This window comes from Orbicella franksi, chromosome 12 (genome assembly GCF_964199315.1).
Source record: "Orbicella franksi chromosome 12, jaOrbFran1.1, whole genome shotgun sequence".
In the NCBI taxonomy this organism is placed as follows: domain Eukaryota; kingdom Metazoa; phylum Cnidaria; class Anthozoa; order Scleractinia; family Merulinidae; genus Orbicella; species Orbicella franksi.
In genome coordinates, this window is record NC_138156.1 from 1,325,013 (window position 1) to 1,340,232 (window position 15,220).

The 15,220-nt window shown below is 37.6% G+C and overlaps 2 protein-coding genes across 3 annotated transcripts; one reads left to right on the forward strand and one right to left on the reverse strand.

Moving 5' to 3' along the window:
* Positions 1-41: 41 nt before the first annotated feature.
* On the reverse strand, positions 42-10,327 carry LOC145463026 (CDP-diacylglycerol--inositol 3-phosphatidyltransferase-like). 2 transcript variants are annotated; one of them, XM_081446723.1, is made up of 7 exons: positions 8,780-10,327; positions 8,447-8,581; positions 4,857-4,896; positions 4,124-4,237; positions 3,720-3,801; positions 3,211-3,292; positions 42-1,916 (listed from the first exon to the last, which is right to left on the reverse strand). In XM_081446723.1, the coding sequence occupies exons 1-7, from the start codon at positions 8,817-8,819 to the stop codon at positions 1,756-1,758; spliced, it is 654 nt and encodes a 217-aa protein (XP_081302849.1). In that variant the 5' UTR covers positions 8,820-10,327; the 3' UTR covers positions 42-1,755. The 2 variants fall into 2 exon arrangements, 1 of the variants encoding a protein (XP_081302849.1); XR_014041280.1 differs by having other exon boundaries at positions 1,843-1,916; positions 2,679-3,292.
* A 105-nt stretch (positions 10,328-10,432) lies between these two features.
* Positions 10,433-14,676, forward strand: LOC145464345 (ethanolamine-phosphate cytidylyltransferase-like). The gene is made up of 3 exons (XM_081448202.1): positions 10,433-11,445; positions 11,972-12,126; positions 12,625-14,676. Exons 1-3 carry the CDS (start codon positions 10,561-10,563, stop codon positions 12,731-12,733), a joined length of 1,149 nt encoding a protein of 382 aa, XP_081304328.1. The 5' UTR covers positions 10,433-10,560; the 3' UTR covers positions 12,734-14,676.
* The last annotated feature ends 544 nt before the right edge of the window (positions 14,677-15,220 follow it).

Genomic DNA, 15,220 nt, shown 5'->3' on the forward strand with positions numbered 1-15,220 from the left:
GAGTGGGGGAAGGGTGGGGGGGGGGGGGGGGGGCGGGCGGGTGGAGGCTTAAACAGGAATGCCTTAGCGTGAGTCAGCTCCTACAGGGCCACCGCATAACCTCTTGCCTCTTACCCGTGCATGCCAAACGCTTCACATAGGCCAAAACTTCGTTATGCCGCGTGTTATCACAGAGACTTTCAAGAGGATTTTATCAACAGATGCCTTTAAAACTTTTTTTTCATTGCCCTCTTCATTTTAAGCCATTTCCTAGTTTCTGCTAAGACTTAATCGCATTGCATGTAGTTTTACCTTTCTTTCTATTACGCCTTTTTGTGAATTCAAACTATAGCGTGCCGTACAGTACAATACGCCCGAAAAATTGACCAATCACAGCGCGCGCAGTAACTAATAGATATAATAGATTTCCTTATAATAAAGACACCATGTGTATCCGACATAACTCGTACAAGTTACATCGTTTCAACGCATTATGAACAGAAGTACTCAGCTGTTGGAAAACACCTTCCAGAAAGTCACAACCATGACCAACAAAATATGCACAAACAGTTCAACATCTTAAAGAAGTGCAAAGGAAGGCTGGAACGTTTGATTTATGCTAATCAAAGAAAAAAGACCAAACTTAAACACACAAGCGGACTATGTTCGGGCAAAAGTGTTTATTGGCTGACATTAATCTTCACATTTCTCTTGATCCTTAACACCTAAGCTAGTACATCTGCATTTGATAATGGCGACAAGATGACGCCGAAACGTCCTGTTAGAGAGTTTACCATTACTATTATTATTATTATTATTATTATTATTATTATTATTATTGTTATGATCAATTTATTCCCATTCATTCACCATGCTGCTATAACACTATTATAAACAACAGATGTTGGCCATGTAAGCTAAGACAAAAGTGATTTCTCATTATTTATCTCAACATTTCCATACTAATTTTCAAACTAATTACTTCGCATTTTCCAATGAGTGCTTACCATTTGTTTCGAAAAATCTAATACTCCACGCTGAAATTAATGATGTACATATATACACTACATACTCTACACACTGTGAATAGCGTGCGCGTATTGCAATCATTGTTTCGACAATATATTGATACACGTGCCCAGAGTTTTTCTTTCCTAGGCTGACCCCAATAGGAGCTTTTGTACTGGCAATTATTTTAAGCCAAACACTAGAGTCTGAACATTCACCACAAAAAATTAACACGATTCACAAATGTTATGTAAATTGTAGAGTCCTAGCTGTATCAGAACACACTCTCTAACCGGCGCAGTAACCACTCTCTATCACCCCCTCAAAAAACACACTGAGTGAGATTCACCGAGTGTCTACGACTGGCTGACCAACAACCGATGAGAATCACTATGTACCAATACAGACGCAGGTTTTCTCAAGTTGAAGTTCTTGTTTAACAGGCAACTTGGAAGTAATTCCAACTTGTACATGTAGAGGTGCATACATCCTGGCTGTTCAGTCAGTCCTTATGGGGAAAAATGAAGCGCTATAGACACTTTTCGAAAACAGACACTGATCACTTCGTTGTCAATATTAAACACACTACATCATGCCTAGTATCTTGAAAGCTCACTGCATACTTGTTTTAAGTTCGTCTTTCAAAATCCGTCTTAATCTTTTTCAATATTACGTCTTTGGTGTTTAAATTGATTTGTCAACTTGTCAAAAATGTATTTGCTAACTTTGCAACATTTCTTGGCATTCCTCAGCCAGGTCCATCGCTAGTCATTTATTGATCCGTTCTCTTTCACTCTCATCCAAGCGAGCAGTGTTAATACAAGCCACAATCATCTGGATCAGGCTGATTACTTGCTTTAGTATACAGATAGGCAGTGTCAGCCAAGCTACAGCCACCCAGCTGCCAAATGAGTAATTGCCAACAGACACTACAGGAAATAACAAAAAAAGAACAAAAGGGTAATTAGGTGATATAGGTCAGACTGGATTTTGCGTGTGGTAGCTTTTATTTTTTAGGTGCCTCGATTTTTAATTTATTGCCTTTAAGTTTAAGAAACATTGATTTTAGAGTTTTATTTAGGAAAGCCTTGGACGATTATTACTTGTAATTTCTATTGTATTTTTAACAGTTTTAACTTGGTGTATTTTTGCCTTAATATGCATCTTGTTATATATTTTAATATTTCTTATTTAATAGTTTTTAATTCTTAGTCAGCAGGACCCTGTTGATAACAGTACTTTCTACTGAAGGGTTATCCTGGGTAAATATTCAATTATTATTACTATTATAGTACATGTTTTGTTTGAAGTTTCATGTTTTCCTTTCTTCAACTCAGTGGCTGAATCACGCACAAAACAAAAGCAACTGTGTAACATAGAGGGAAAGACTGCTTTATTCTGATTGGTGAAGACAGACAATTTTAATTGTTCTGCCATCCATTATCATATGTAAAATACTTCAGAGATGTTTGAGTATTACCACCACACTAAGACTGCTAATGCCACCAATACCTGGTCAAACACCTTATAAGATCTTTGAGGATCTTACAAGACCTTTAAGACCTTCTAAAGATCCTTTAGCATAAGGACTTTTCAAAGATTCTTAAACAATCTTAGAAAGATCTTGGAAAGATGCTAAATACATGAATTTGATTGGCTAATTACATTAGCAGTTTTCCCTGATACAGAACCTGAGTTATGGACTGGTCACATTCCCTTGCAAAACGCTCTGGGTTTCAATGGTAGTTTTGGAAGTTTCACTGAATGAAAACTTAAAAAAACAGACTTATCTACATTCAGTTGTGTTCTTTGGCCCGTATAATGAAAAACTTTGCACTATGCACTAGCGCTTAGATGTTTTTTTTTTACCCTGCATTTTTTGGAGATTTCAAAATCTTTCACTATCAATTTAAGCAGTTTAATTAAAAGAAAAAGACAAAAGTTATTTGGCATCTTTGGTCAGTCTGTGTCGACAAAATCGTTACATTTGGCCTTGAAGTGGGCCACATTCAAGGCATTGAGCAAAGTTTTTCTTGTTATAGACCTCCTGCTGGAGAATAGCATATATCAATTTATTAACATACATTATTTTTCTTTACAAATAACAATGACAAACTAATTGGTGGACAAAAATAGTTTTAGAAAATTTATTGCCATGCCATTACTACTGTTCTTAAAGAGAGTTAGTTGCTACAACAATGTACCTGTGATAAGCATACTTACAAACTGGTCCAGATGTGAAATAAATCAGGTATAGCATACAGAAAAACAGTTCATTACCAGCACACATGATAAACAGTACTACCTGCAGAAGGAAATAAACCTGTTTTCTTTTATGCTACAATAGCTAAATGCAAGCGACGAAATACTTCACAATTAAACCCAAATCACAGTGATAAAATCTTCACACATAACAAGAATTGTCAAGGAGGAGTGAAGCATATTCTTCAGAAATGATTCCAGTGGAGAGTAACAACTGGGTTTGTATCTACAGCTGTTAAGTATACTTTTTTCAAGGATATTTTTTGCTATATCCCAGAATTCAATCAACAAACTAAGACCTTGTTACAACCTGCAAAGAATCTCTTACTAGCTTTTTCCCCACAGATTTACTTCATACCTTGTTGACATGTCACAAACTAATCAGAACATTTCAATAGTTTTTTCTAAATATCCAGACTTCCTGTCCTGTACATTACAAGACCAATGAAAGACAGCTAACAATTGATTACCCTGGAGTGATAGTAAATCCTGAGGAAGAAGTTGCCAGATAAATCTATTTTCTTGTGACTGGCTCCACCTTTTAACAAAGAACTGAAGAATGAAAAATATGTTGACAATAAAATTTATGGAGTTGAAAAACAGATCTCTTTCTTGCATTTGCAAGTTTCTACTGTTTTATTGCCATATATTGGCCTGGGATAATCACATCATTTATATAAACCACAGTAAATGAATGATTTTCTATCTTCTCATCACTGCCTGTGTAATAATAAATGGTTATTGTATGGAGAAATAAGACATTGATTACTCTTGAAGATTGCTGGATTAACAACAAAGTACTGGGAACTGCTAAGTTTATAAGGTAAGTAAGTTAAAGATAAGTTTATGAAATAATAATTATTATTACAATTACCTTTGTACATGGATCCAGTGACTTGCAATATCTAAACATATCAGCATTTGAAAAACAAAAGTGTACTTTGGATAGAAAACAGATAACATCACAAGTAGAGCTGTGGTAACACATCTGAAAGTTTATTAATTAAAAAGTGTTAATGGTAATATTATTTTACTTATCATAAAAAGACTGATACCAAGAAAAAGAGACCTTTACTGTTGTGTACTATGGACAGATACCAATGGAATTTCCTAGCATGCCACTGACTTTTTTATTAACTTCAAATTGAACAAAGACCATTCTCGTCCCCAGAGGCTGTGCTCCTTTTGGTCAGCATCAAGAATCACAACCTCTGGCTGGAATGGATTTTCTGAGCATGTGCAGAGTATTTGTTTCGTATTGTCAGCCAATCAGATTTGTCTGATTTGACGTGAAGTCTGTGAACTGCTGACTTCTGGTGTTGGACCAGCCCAGAAGTCGCGATTCTTGGTGCTGACCAGAAAGAGCACAGCCTATGGGCACAAGAATGAACAAATACACAGAAAGAAGAGCAAAACATTTTTTAAAGTAGAGAAAAGGCTGAGCCAAGTGAGGCATTCTGAGAATTCTGTGACACTTGAGGCATAAATCCAAGGACTAACAGAAAAATCGGGATTGCATTAACAGACATAAAAGCTAATTTAAAAATATTATTTTGTTTTTAGGCTACCATCAAAACAAAAATCTGGTCTTGTAGTGAGCATGTTACCTGTCAGTGAGCATGTCCAACATAGCACCAAACATTGTACCTGATAAGGAACAAATGCACATCAATATTGCAGCAACACCAGCAGCAGCATTTTGATCAACTTCAAGAAACAGGTTGTACTCCATGTCAAACATCTATGTATAAAATTATTTTTGAAGCCAAATGGCATACATTGCCACACATCCTGGCTCATCTCAGACACACTGACAAATATCCACTCATAGCCTGTTAGTATTATTAATTAATTTATCTTGCTGTTCGTTTCAAAATAATCAGTTCTGATTATTAAATTTACTGAAAAACTTCAATAGGAATAATAAAATTATGAGTTGTCTGACGTTTTGATGTTGCTGACATCATTATCAACTGAAGGTAAAAATTGGAATGAAAACAAAATTGTGCAAAATATTGTAAGTTGCACATTATAATTTAATGTGAAACTGGGGGACATCCCTAGTTATCATCAGTACCGACTGCTCTATGATTGACTTGTTTAGACCAGTCCAGTAAAAAAAAGTCTTATTGGCTCCCTGAAGCTGATTCTCATGCCATTCTCATGCCAACCATAAGGATATCTTAGAGAACCAAAACTGATGGTACTCATACAGTGCATTTATACAATCTTATTGCATTTATTTGCAGCCTAATGAAATTGAGGATATCATCTTAGAATATCATTTTCTATGATATCTCCTTGCCCACCCAACAGATGGTACCCAGACAGATAGAATCACAACATGACATTCTAGTCTCATATCAGTTACGGTCATAGATTCTTCAGGATTCCCTTTTTGTTGATATGTGAAGCTGAAGCCGATAATGGTGCAATATCTCTGCCCAAGGAACTGATCATCTAATTGACAAAGTTGAGACAACATAGTTCACAGATATTTTAGTTTTTAGTACAAACCACTCCACAATCTTCTTAGCTTTAGCATTGCACGCGCAAGTGTTATGTTTTGAATGCTGTTTTTGCATTCACTTTCACACCTAGTCCTCTCAAACTTATTACATGTAATAAGCAATAATTAAGAATGGCTGACTGTCAGGATCAAGAAACACCAGTCAACAACTCATTTGGCAAATTATTGTGTCTTAACGAACTTAAAGCGTTTTGCTGAATCGAAAACATTAAGGTTCCAGGAAATCTCTTGCGTTTGTTATGACAACCATTCACAGTGTTGTTTACATTAAGGAAGTACACGCGATGACAAACTAGACATGACGGCGGACAGGAAATCAAACAAAGTTAACGCGCAATGTTCTGAAAACGTCTAAAAACAGTTTTTATGTAGTGGACATTGTTTCTACTGATAGCAGTGAATTGATGGGATTTTAATTAATGACAACCTTTTACTTTCGTCTTTGAAATTGATTTGTCTCTTGTTTGTGTATAATTATTGTGTTATTTGCGCCCAACACACTGACATAGATTTTCGTTTTTCTCAAAGGGAAATACTGCGAGTTTGAGCATGACACTTGGCATGGTATATGTTTAATAATGATATTTTAAGACTGTAAAGTAAAATAATCGGAAAGTGAGGTACCAGATGCATTTTGATGCTGTTAAACATGACCTATATTTTGCCGTTATTTTTATGTGGCTAAATATGATTTAGGCAAAGTTAGACTCAAACCAATGCAGTCAGCGGTTTCCCCTTTTACGGTACGTGACTTGCGGGGCGGCCCTTTGGAGATTTGCAGGGCTGTTGTCTCACATTGCATTACATGTATTGGGCTGCCAGCTGATCGTTGCGGATCATTTGCTTTGTACTTTGCGAATCTTTGCGGATTCTCGGCCCTTCCCGTCCCTCCCTCTTGGTTGCTGGTCTCTAGGTAAGTTGTTTCCACTGATGCAATCAGTGTGATGGTGCCAGTTAGCGGCTGCTTTTGGGGGTGGTTCCCGCTTCCAGGGTTGCCATGGATACCTCCCCTTCCGCGTACGGCTTCTGCTCCCCGCTAACCTTTCAGGCACCAGTTCCTAAGCTCATCTATTTGTGATGAGTTTAACACACACTTCATAGGTGTTTTTAAAATGATTCGGAAAACCACTATATCGACATCTCTGAGATTAGTTTAAAACGAGGAATAAATTAGAGTGGTTGTTCCACATTTGTGTGAAGTTTGAAGTCAACTGAAATTATTTTAAGACTTTAGCAGCGCTTCATCCTCGCACCTTATTTCGGTCATTTTATTACACCAAAAACCGCACTTTGACCACGCTTTCAAATTTTTGCGAATATCTGAAAAATAAAAATTTGCTAGAACCTTTAAATATAATTTTTAGAATTAGGTCACCTAAGGGTATCTTTGGGCAAAATACGAGCGATTTGCCAAATGGGTCGTTGACCGGCGTTTCTTGATCCTTACAGTCAGCCATTCTTAAATAGTGCTTTGCTATCATCTCTGTTAAAATTTTGGGATTTAGTCTTAAATTATAAATACCCAAACAAATATGTTTTTATTGTTTTTATGGCTTTATTTGTGATTTTCATGAATTTCCCTCAGTGAAATCTTCCAAAATTTTTACATCACATCGCTTCCAGTGGGATACAAATTTTAAACACGAAAAAAGTAGGGTTTGTAAAGGCAGTTTTTTCAATATTTTCAAATTTATGTCTTTTACCGCTGCAAAAAATCTGGTCTTATAGATTTCCCTGAAAAACGAGCTCCGACTGAAGTAAAATATTTAGTACCAGTCTGCCAAATTTTACGGAATTTCACTGAAGGAAATGCGAGAAAATTCACTGTTAGTTTTGCTTTTTGTGCTCATGTTGACATAATAAAATATCGAAAAACACTGACATTTTCCTTTGAGCGCATGTAGATTATTTTCTCAGTGCTCCGAAATCATAAAACTATAGGGAGCCACCTTAATTCTCATCATTTTAAAATAAAGGCTACCTATCTATCTAAGCGACAACCTGCATGATCTTAGAGCTCCATCAATTCCAAGCCCACTCATCTTCATAGGGGGTCTCTTCACATTGAATGAGAAATTTAACAAATTGACGTCAGTTTTTCATGTACCTGTCCTGTTATTGATCATGAATTTCTTCTTAACATTGTTAGAGTAACAGTGGATCCACGAGGTGATAGCCGAATGAATCCACAGACTACTTTGACAATGTTATGACCAAATGCATGCCCAATAACAGGACAGACACATAAAAAACTGATGTTAATTTGGTTTTACAATAAAAAATTGTCAAATTGTCCGCGCTCCCTCGTCGCGTCGACATAGAATAAATTATAAATTCATGAGATGTCTGTCCGCCTATCAATAATCGAAATTAGCCCATGAGCGTGTGAGAATTCTGCAGTTACTGTACAAATACGTATTTCTTTACTTCCTATATTTGTCAAGCCCGGACCCCTGGGGAAAATCATAAGGATTTCGAAAACATTCCGACGTCGGTCAACCTCGAGAGGTCGGTGACGTGTGTACATTACCCACCTGGGGCTGGGGCATCACAACTCACATAGCATTTTCCATTACAGTGATCACTAGAGGTTCTCTTTGGCTTAGTTCTCTTTCTCTTTGATCAATGTTCACCAAATACAAGCACATTACAATTATGCTAACTTACTTTGACCAAAATATCTGGCCGCATGTCCATCGAATGCGTCAAGAAGGCCACTAAGAAGATACATGATGGCGGCCATGATGTAGTCGGTTGGCATAAAGTAGAACGACAGTATTGCTAACACGATCCGTGCATAACCTGTGAAATAAGAAGCTCCTTTTAATAAAGATCTCAGATAAAACCTCGCACTGGCCATGGAAGCTAGTACTGAAGTTAATAAAATACCACGCTGGAAGTTGTTTTGGTTTGGAGGCCAGCTGTCATTGAGGGTCCTGCACGAAAGAAGGAGCTCCCTAAAACATCTAAGCGAAAAAGTGAAAACTTTCAAATACTTACCTATTAAGTTAGGGATAAATAGGAAGACGTTTTCTTTCATGTTTGCCCAGCAAATATATCCCGAAATCACAGAACTCAAACTTTAATCACTCCCTCACTCCCTCACTCCTCCCTCACTGCTCACCCCGTTGAGCAAGGGAAAAATTAACGCCCGGGCGGAGTGTGGGGGTATTCAGCGGACACACTTTTATGTAAAAATACGTTGTGTAAGTGATCCCGTAAAATTAAAGGACATTTCACATGCACATACGTAATAAGACATACTTTTCCCGCGTAAAATGTAAATATGGCGGACAAAGTGTATGCATTTGCATGATTATAGAAAGGAAAATGGCTATGTCTTTTTTTTTTTCCGCGGGTGATCTTAAAGAATTTCTCGAAGAATATATGTCATCGAATTCAAGCTGCTTTATTCTGTCAGATCGCCATAGTAAGGAATCTTACTTGCAGGAAGAGTGCGAATTTAATTTATGCAAGATTTGCCGAGATGATGACGGAGAAGACTGGGTGGGCTGCGACGGGTGCGCCCAATATTTCCATGCGAACTGCCTCGGTGTCAGTTATTCCAAATCCTCTCACAGCCATTCTTCTTTTGCCCTCATTGAGGACCATTTTTATAGTTGATTGCATTATAAACTAGCCCCAGATTAAACAAGTTTTTTGTTTTGAAACGAGTCTTAATTCCATTTGCAAATTCTTGAGCCTCTTACTAGTTGTTTTGAACACGGCATAACATTATATCGATTTCATGACAGTAAACGTAAAAGTGAAACTAAGAAAATACTCTTGTTGTTTTCTTTGCCGTTAACTTAATTAAACCTTAGTCAGCTGCCACAGTGATGGAACAACGTACCTTAGTATGCCTCGGAAAAAGGCCACGTTTGTCCGCTTTAACTCGGAATGCTACCATTCAATTGTAATGAATTTTTGCCGGACGATCCGCGCGCAATGGCGTAATTGTAACTTATGTACAGAAGAGGGGAAAAAGAATTGAGTATTATAAATTCGCAAACAGAGGTAAAAATGATACCAGGTGTGCAGCATTGAGCGAATGCACACTTTTGAAAGTTTTAAGCGTTATTCGATGACAATTGATGACACCTAAATAAATTAATTTACTTTAAAGATCTGTGTGAATTGTACTTAAATATTCCGTGACGCTTACACAACATATTGGTTATTTAAAAGCATGCCCGCTGAATACCCCACACTCCGCCCGGGCGTTAATTTCTCCCGTTGAGCAACCTCTCTGGGAGATTTCTTTCAGGGTAGGGTCAGGGTGAGGTAGGGTGGTGTGAGTCTCAGTGTTAGGCTCAATTATCAGCCGCTGTTCGGGAAAGGAGCCCGCGCTCCTCCCCCCGAACTCGAGGAACGGCCCCGAGGAACGTAGACCGGACTCGAGAAAACGGCGGAAATTCGCGGAAACCGAGCCTATCTCAGTGCTGGTGCCACGGTTACATGCCCTGTTTCAGTTCGTTTAAAAAATTATGTGAAATGGTGCTTGCGCGCTAGGTTCCCAACTCCTTTGCGTTTTCACTGAAAAAAGATCCCTTTTACAATCTGTTTCCTGGGCTTCACAAACGAGCTCGCAGGAGGCATGGACCGAAGTTACCTATCGGTTACCGTAGCAACAAAGACCCGTCAACCAAGAAGCCCGGAGAAGCCTGGAAATGAGGCTGGACGACACGTCGCCCTGCTGATTGAATTGATTCAATTGAACAGAAAGTTTGCGCAATTTTTGCCAACTTTAAGGGTATTCTTGAAATAAATCTCTCACCAAGATGGAAAACAACGATTTTAATCATCGTGGTGAAAAACGTCGTAGACAGATCCGCGTTTGGACCGATGGTTGTTTCGATATGGTACACTTTGGTCACGCAAACGCTCTACGACAAGCCAAAGCAATGGGCGACGTCCTTTACGTAGGCGTTCACTCCGATGCAGAAATCACTCAACACAAGGGTCCACCGGTGTTTAACGAGGACGAAAGGTACAAGATGGTTAAAGCGATCAAATGGGTCGATGAAGTCGTTATGAATGCTCCATATGTCACAACCATCGAGACTCTTGACAAGTACAACTGTGACTTTTGTGTTCATGGAGACGACATCACTCTGAGTGCAGATGGAAAAGATACGTACGAGGAAGTGAAGTCTGCGGGCCGATACAAGGAGTGTAAAAGAACTGCAGGGGTATCAACGACAAACCTTGTGGGAAGAATGCTTTTGATGACCAAGGAGCACTTTGACAGGGCACCATCACCCATAGGAAATTTGGACCCTGGTCAGGTCAGTAGGGCCAGTTCTGATCCATCTGCCAAGAGCCCCTGGACTTGTGTATCCCATTTTCTGCCCACTTCACAGAGGATCGTCCAGTTCTCAGATGGCAGGGAGCCTAACCCTGGAGACAAAATCGTTTATGCAGCAGGTGCATTTGATCTCTTTCATGTTGGTTTGCTGGATTTCCTTGAGGCAGCCAAGAGTGAAGGAAACTACCTGATAGTTGGCCTTCACACTGATCAGGTTGTTAACCGCTACAAGGGGAGTAACTATCCCATCATGAGTCTACATCAAAGAGTACTGAGTGTCCTGGCATGTCGTCATGTTGATCAGGTTATCATTGGTGCACCTTATAAAGTCACCAATGAACTGTTGGAACAATTCAAGGTAAGAACTTTCTTTTTTTCCTGCTGTTTATAATGTTCCCAGTTTAGAAAAGTCATAAGGAGATAGAGTATTTCAAACCTGGTGCTCCAAAGCAGAAACTTGAAGGCTAGTTGTTCAAGGGTGTATAATGCTATCCACGAGATAGATCATGATTCAGCAGATAGCATAGTTTTGATAACACTTACCTCATCATCATCATTATCGCCACCGTCGTCATCATGGTCATGGTCATCATCAAACACAGTGTTAGGTCACCAAAAGAGAGAGGACGTCTGGCAATTGTGCCCTGTCTTACTTGCCAAGGACTCCAGCTAGTTTAATATCAGTGTCTCTCCACCGGGTGTAGCACCTTCTCCTATGCTGCCTTATATTCTTTGACACTAACATACTGGATGCAGATTTATCCACTGTATAGTTATCCACTCCTAAACAACCAGGGCCAATGCTCCAGAGAGCTTAGGGACCCACATGTCTGGAAAAATATTTGAAGTGTATGTTTAATATTTGTACTGTGTTGCTTATTTAGGTGGATATAGTTGTTCATGGTAATACTAAGGTTATGATGGATGAAGATGGTACAGATCCATTTTCAATTCCAAGAGAAAGAGGAATTTTCAAGGCCATCTCCAGTGGCTCATCAATTACAACTGCTGACATTGTTGAGAGAATAATTAACCACAGGTGTGTTGATTTGCTACACTAGAGGACACTTGTCATGCAGACTTCTAGATACCAGTAACAGAACTGGAAAGGAAGTACTGTAGATTCCTGTATATTTTCTAATATATTTTTTCCTTTACCCACATACTTTAAGGCAATATGTTGTGTCATTCATTCTTCTTTTCCTTGAGAATGACACGATCAATAATATACGATGTACAGTTAATCTTGGACATTGTTTACTAAATCGCAGGAATAGTTACATGCAACTCATGGCCTCTTCAAAAAAGCATATACCCCTCTCTCAATGGGATACTAGTCAAAATCTGGGTATCCCTGGAATTTCCGAGTTTTTCTGGGTCTATAGCACTAAATTAAGCACCTTCCTTGTAATTCTTTTAATGTCATTGTTTATTATCATTCTTAAATTTTTGTTGCAGTCATACTGTAGCAAGCATTAAGTAGTACATAACCAAGTGTAGTTAACATTATTTTTGATTTCTGTTTTTTTTTTGTAAGAATGTTGTATGAGGAAAGAAACAAGAAAAAAGAAAAGAAAGAAGCAGACTGTTTTGCAGCCATGGAAAAGAAAAAGTTTGAAAACCTAGAAGAAAAGCCAAAGGACTAACTGTCAGCTGTGGATTGCAATATCATTGTCAAAATCATCACCAACATCATCTTTGTTGTTGTTGTTGTTGTGGTCATTGTCATTGTTGTCATCATCATCATTGGGAAAGTCATTATTTCATCCACATGCATAGGTTCTTCAGTATAGGCCTTTCAGGCCAGACAAGAAAAGTAACTCTTCCTTGCTGCTTGTGTCTGTTCTGCCAATTCCACATTTTAGGATTGTGGTTTTGGTTATTATGACTGAGAAAATTACTAAATTGCGATTGGCAGATAGCAGGCCAATATATCATTAGTTTTTGATGTGCATTGCAGTTCAAATTAAGGTGTGTGGTCGTAATTTTCTCAGACATATAATGTATGAGTAATTGAGTGAAAGCTCGAGCAAATACAAATATACACTACTTACGATATTCCTGAAAGGCAAATGCAATCGTAGTGTAAATCCCTGATTGTACTTGCATTCATACAATTAACAGTTACTATACTGATTTTGAATCTTATTACTTTAAAGCAAAATTTTAGTTTACCGTGCATTTAAAATTTTTTATACATGTACATGTGAGTTGACTTATTTGTTGGATGCCACTCTTCTTGTTAGGCTATCCATGAAAAACAAACAAGAATGTGAAGAATGTGCAAGTTGAGAATTTTAAAACTGAAATTTATAAGTTCTACTAGTTAGAAATATGTCGTAGAATTTTTCCAAGAGGCAAGGAATACTTTCTCTGTGGAATCAACATCAAGTTAACGTAGGTCATATTATTGCAATTCAGGGACTATTCAGGTAATTTGTTTCAAAATCAGGTCAGCATGGAAAAAACATTATAAAAAATTGTTCTCATATTTTGTGGGAATGTAATTTCACAAAAATGAGAGACAAATTTTCTGTGACTTAAACTTTGCAGTTTGGCAAAAAAATCATACTGAAAAGAATAAAATTTTCCTAAAATTTACCAAATGCTGATCTGAGTTTACAAACAGATACTGCAGTGTCTGAATCAATGCCACAGATTTTTTAGTAGAAGCCACATTTTACAATATTGAACAGAACCAAAACTTGAACAAAACTTGAAACAGGTTGACTGTGTAATTGAGAGAAAGAGAGAATGTTATCAATGTTGTGTATACTAAGTTGATGTTTTGGTAAATTTTTAGTTTTTTACTGGCAGGTATTTAATTTTGCAATCTGTGTATAGTCATGAAAATTGCAAAACTTAAGTCCACTTAAAATACATGTAACAATGTTACAAGTGGCTACTGTGTCCATTTATAGCCTTCTAATTGCCAAGAGTTGCTCAGGTTTATTTGAACATCCAACTTATCACTCTCTAATAACATAACAAAAGAACCACTCACAAAGAATAAAGTTATCAGTGAAAGGGAAGGACAGGAATATTAACCTTTTCGGTGGACGGCGTGATGTATGAAGGAATAGCAAGGCCCTTTCAATGTATCTGGAAGGATTTTTTCATTCATTTCATTCTAACCTGGATCGCTTAACTACCATTGGCGATCATGTTTCTGTTTTCAAATAGGATAGTTTGTGTTCCTTGTATTAGAGAGTCACGCATGTTTTCTCCACTAACATTACCTAATAGTTTGTGTGAAATTGCACCACATTGTGTGTGAAAAGTTCAGCTTACTTTTGTTTTGTACAAGTTATTTCAATGATAGATTTACTTGCATTTCCATGAAATTTTAATTCACTGTAGATATAGCGTCTTCATGTCATTTTGCTCTTTTAGTTCTGGAGCAGCTGTAACTATTTGCTTGCAACAAGTTGAGGTTGCTTTCCAAAAACCCTATTGTATGCAATGACTTCTTTAATTGTGAGGCCCTTACTTGGCTTTAGGAGATTCCTTGAAAGGCCAAAGGTTTGACGGTACTAGAGTTAATTCATTTTGGTGTATTATTAAAGCTGCGGAGCATTTTATAAACCTACCAGGTAATGGATTTTTACTCAAATTTGTAACACCATAAACATATCTTTTAGGGTTTCTTTTTTTTCACTTTCATAATTTAAACAGAGCAGAAACAAATAAAAAGAAACCTTTGAATAGCACTAACAGAGGTAACCTAAGATCAAATGTAGAGCATTTGCTATAATTCTTTAGTCACAATTAACCATGAAAAAGGGTAATAAAAATTGTGTGAAACATTTGTAAGCATTTTCCCCTTCCGATTTAGAACACACAACAACACATGCTTCATGTAAAAAAGAACTGTGTTCAAAAAACTGATTCAATAGACCATATTCTTATTCTCGGTATTGGACTGGAACTAGCTTGCAAGTGAGACTAATGTGGGGAGTCTTTTCAAACGCAAATGACATATATCTCTTTTTAATGATATTCCCCGCATGAGCCTCCATTGCAAGCCAGTTCCAGTCCAATACCGAGAATATGAATATGGCCTATTATGCTGCTGTTTGGGAAGAGGGAGGACTGAAAAGGAGAATAAGATTGGGAGGAAGCCGACGGAGATA

Excerpts from the sequence above, each read along its gene's own strand:
- LOC145463026 (XM_081446723.1), bottom strand. The coding sequence starts at position 8,819 with ATGAAAGAAAACGTCTTCCTATTTATCCCTAACTTAATAG. Across the intron at positions 3,802-4,123 it reads CACTGGATCCATGTACAAAG|TTCTTTGTTAAAAGGTGGAG; the intron begins GTAATTGTAATA and ends TTCATTCTTCAG. Across the intron at positions 1,917-3,210 it reads TTTCACATCTGGACCAGTTT|TGTCTGTTGGCAATTACTCA; the intron begins GTAAGTATGCTT and ends TATTTCCTGTAG.
- LOC145464345 (XM_081448202.1), top strand. The coding sequence starts at position 10,561 with ATGGAAAACAACGATTTTAATCATCGTGGTGAAAAACGTCGTAGACAG. Across the intron at positions 11,446-11,971 it reads AACTGTTGGAACAATTCAAG|GTGGATATAGTTGTTCATGG; the intron begins GTAAGAACTTTC and ends TTGCTTATTTAG. Across the intron at positions 12,127-12,624 it reads GAGAGAATAATTAACCACAG|AATGTTGTATGAGGAAAGAA; the intron begins GTGTGTTGATTT and ends TTTTTTTGTAAG.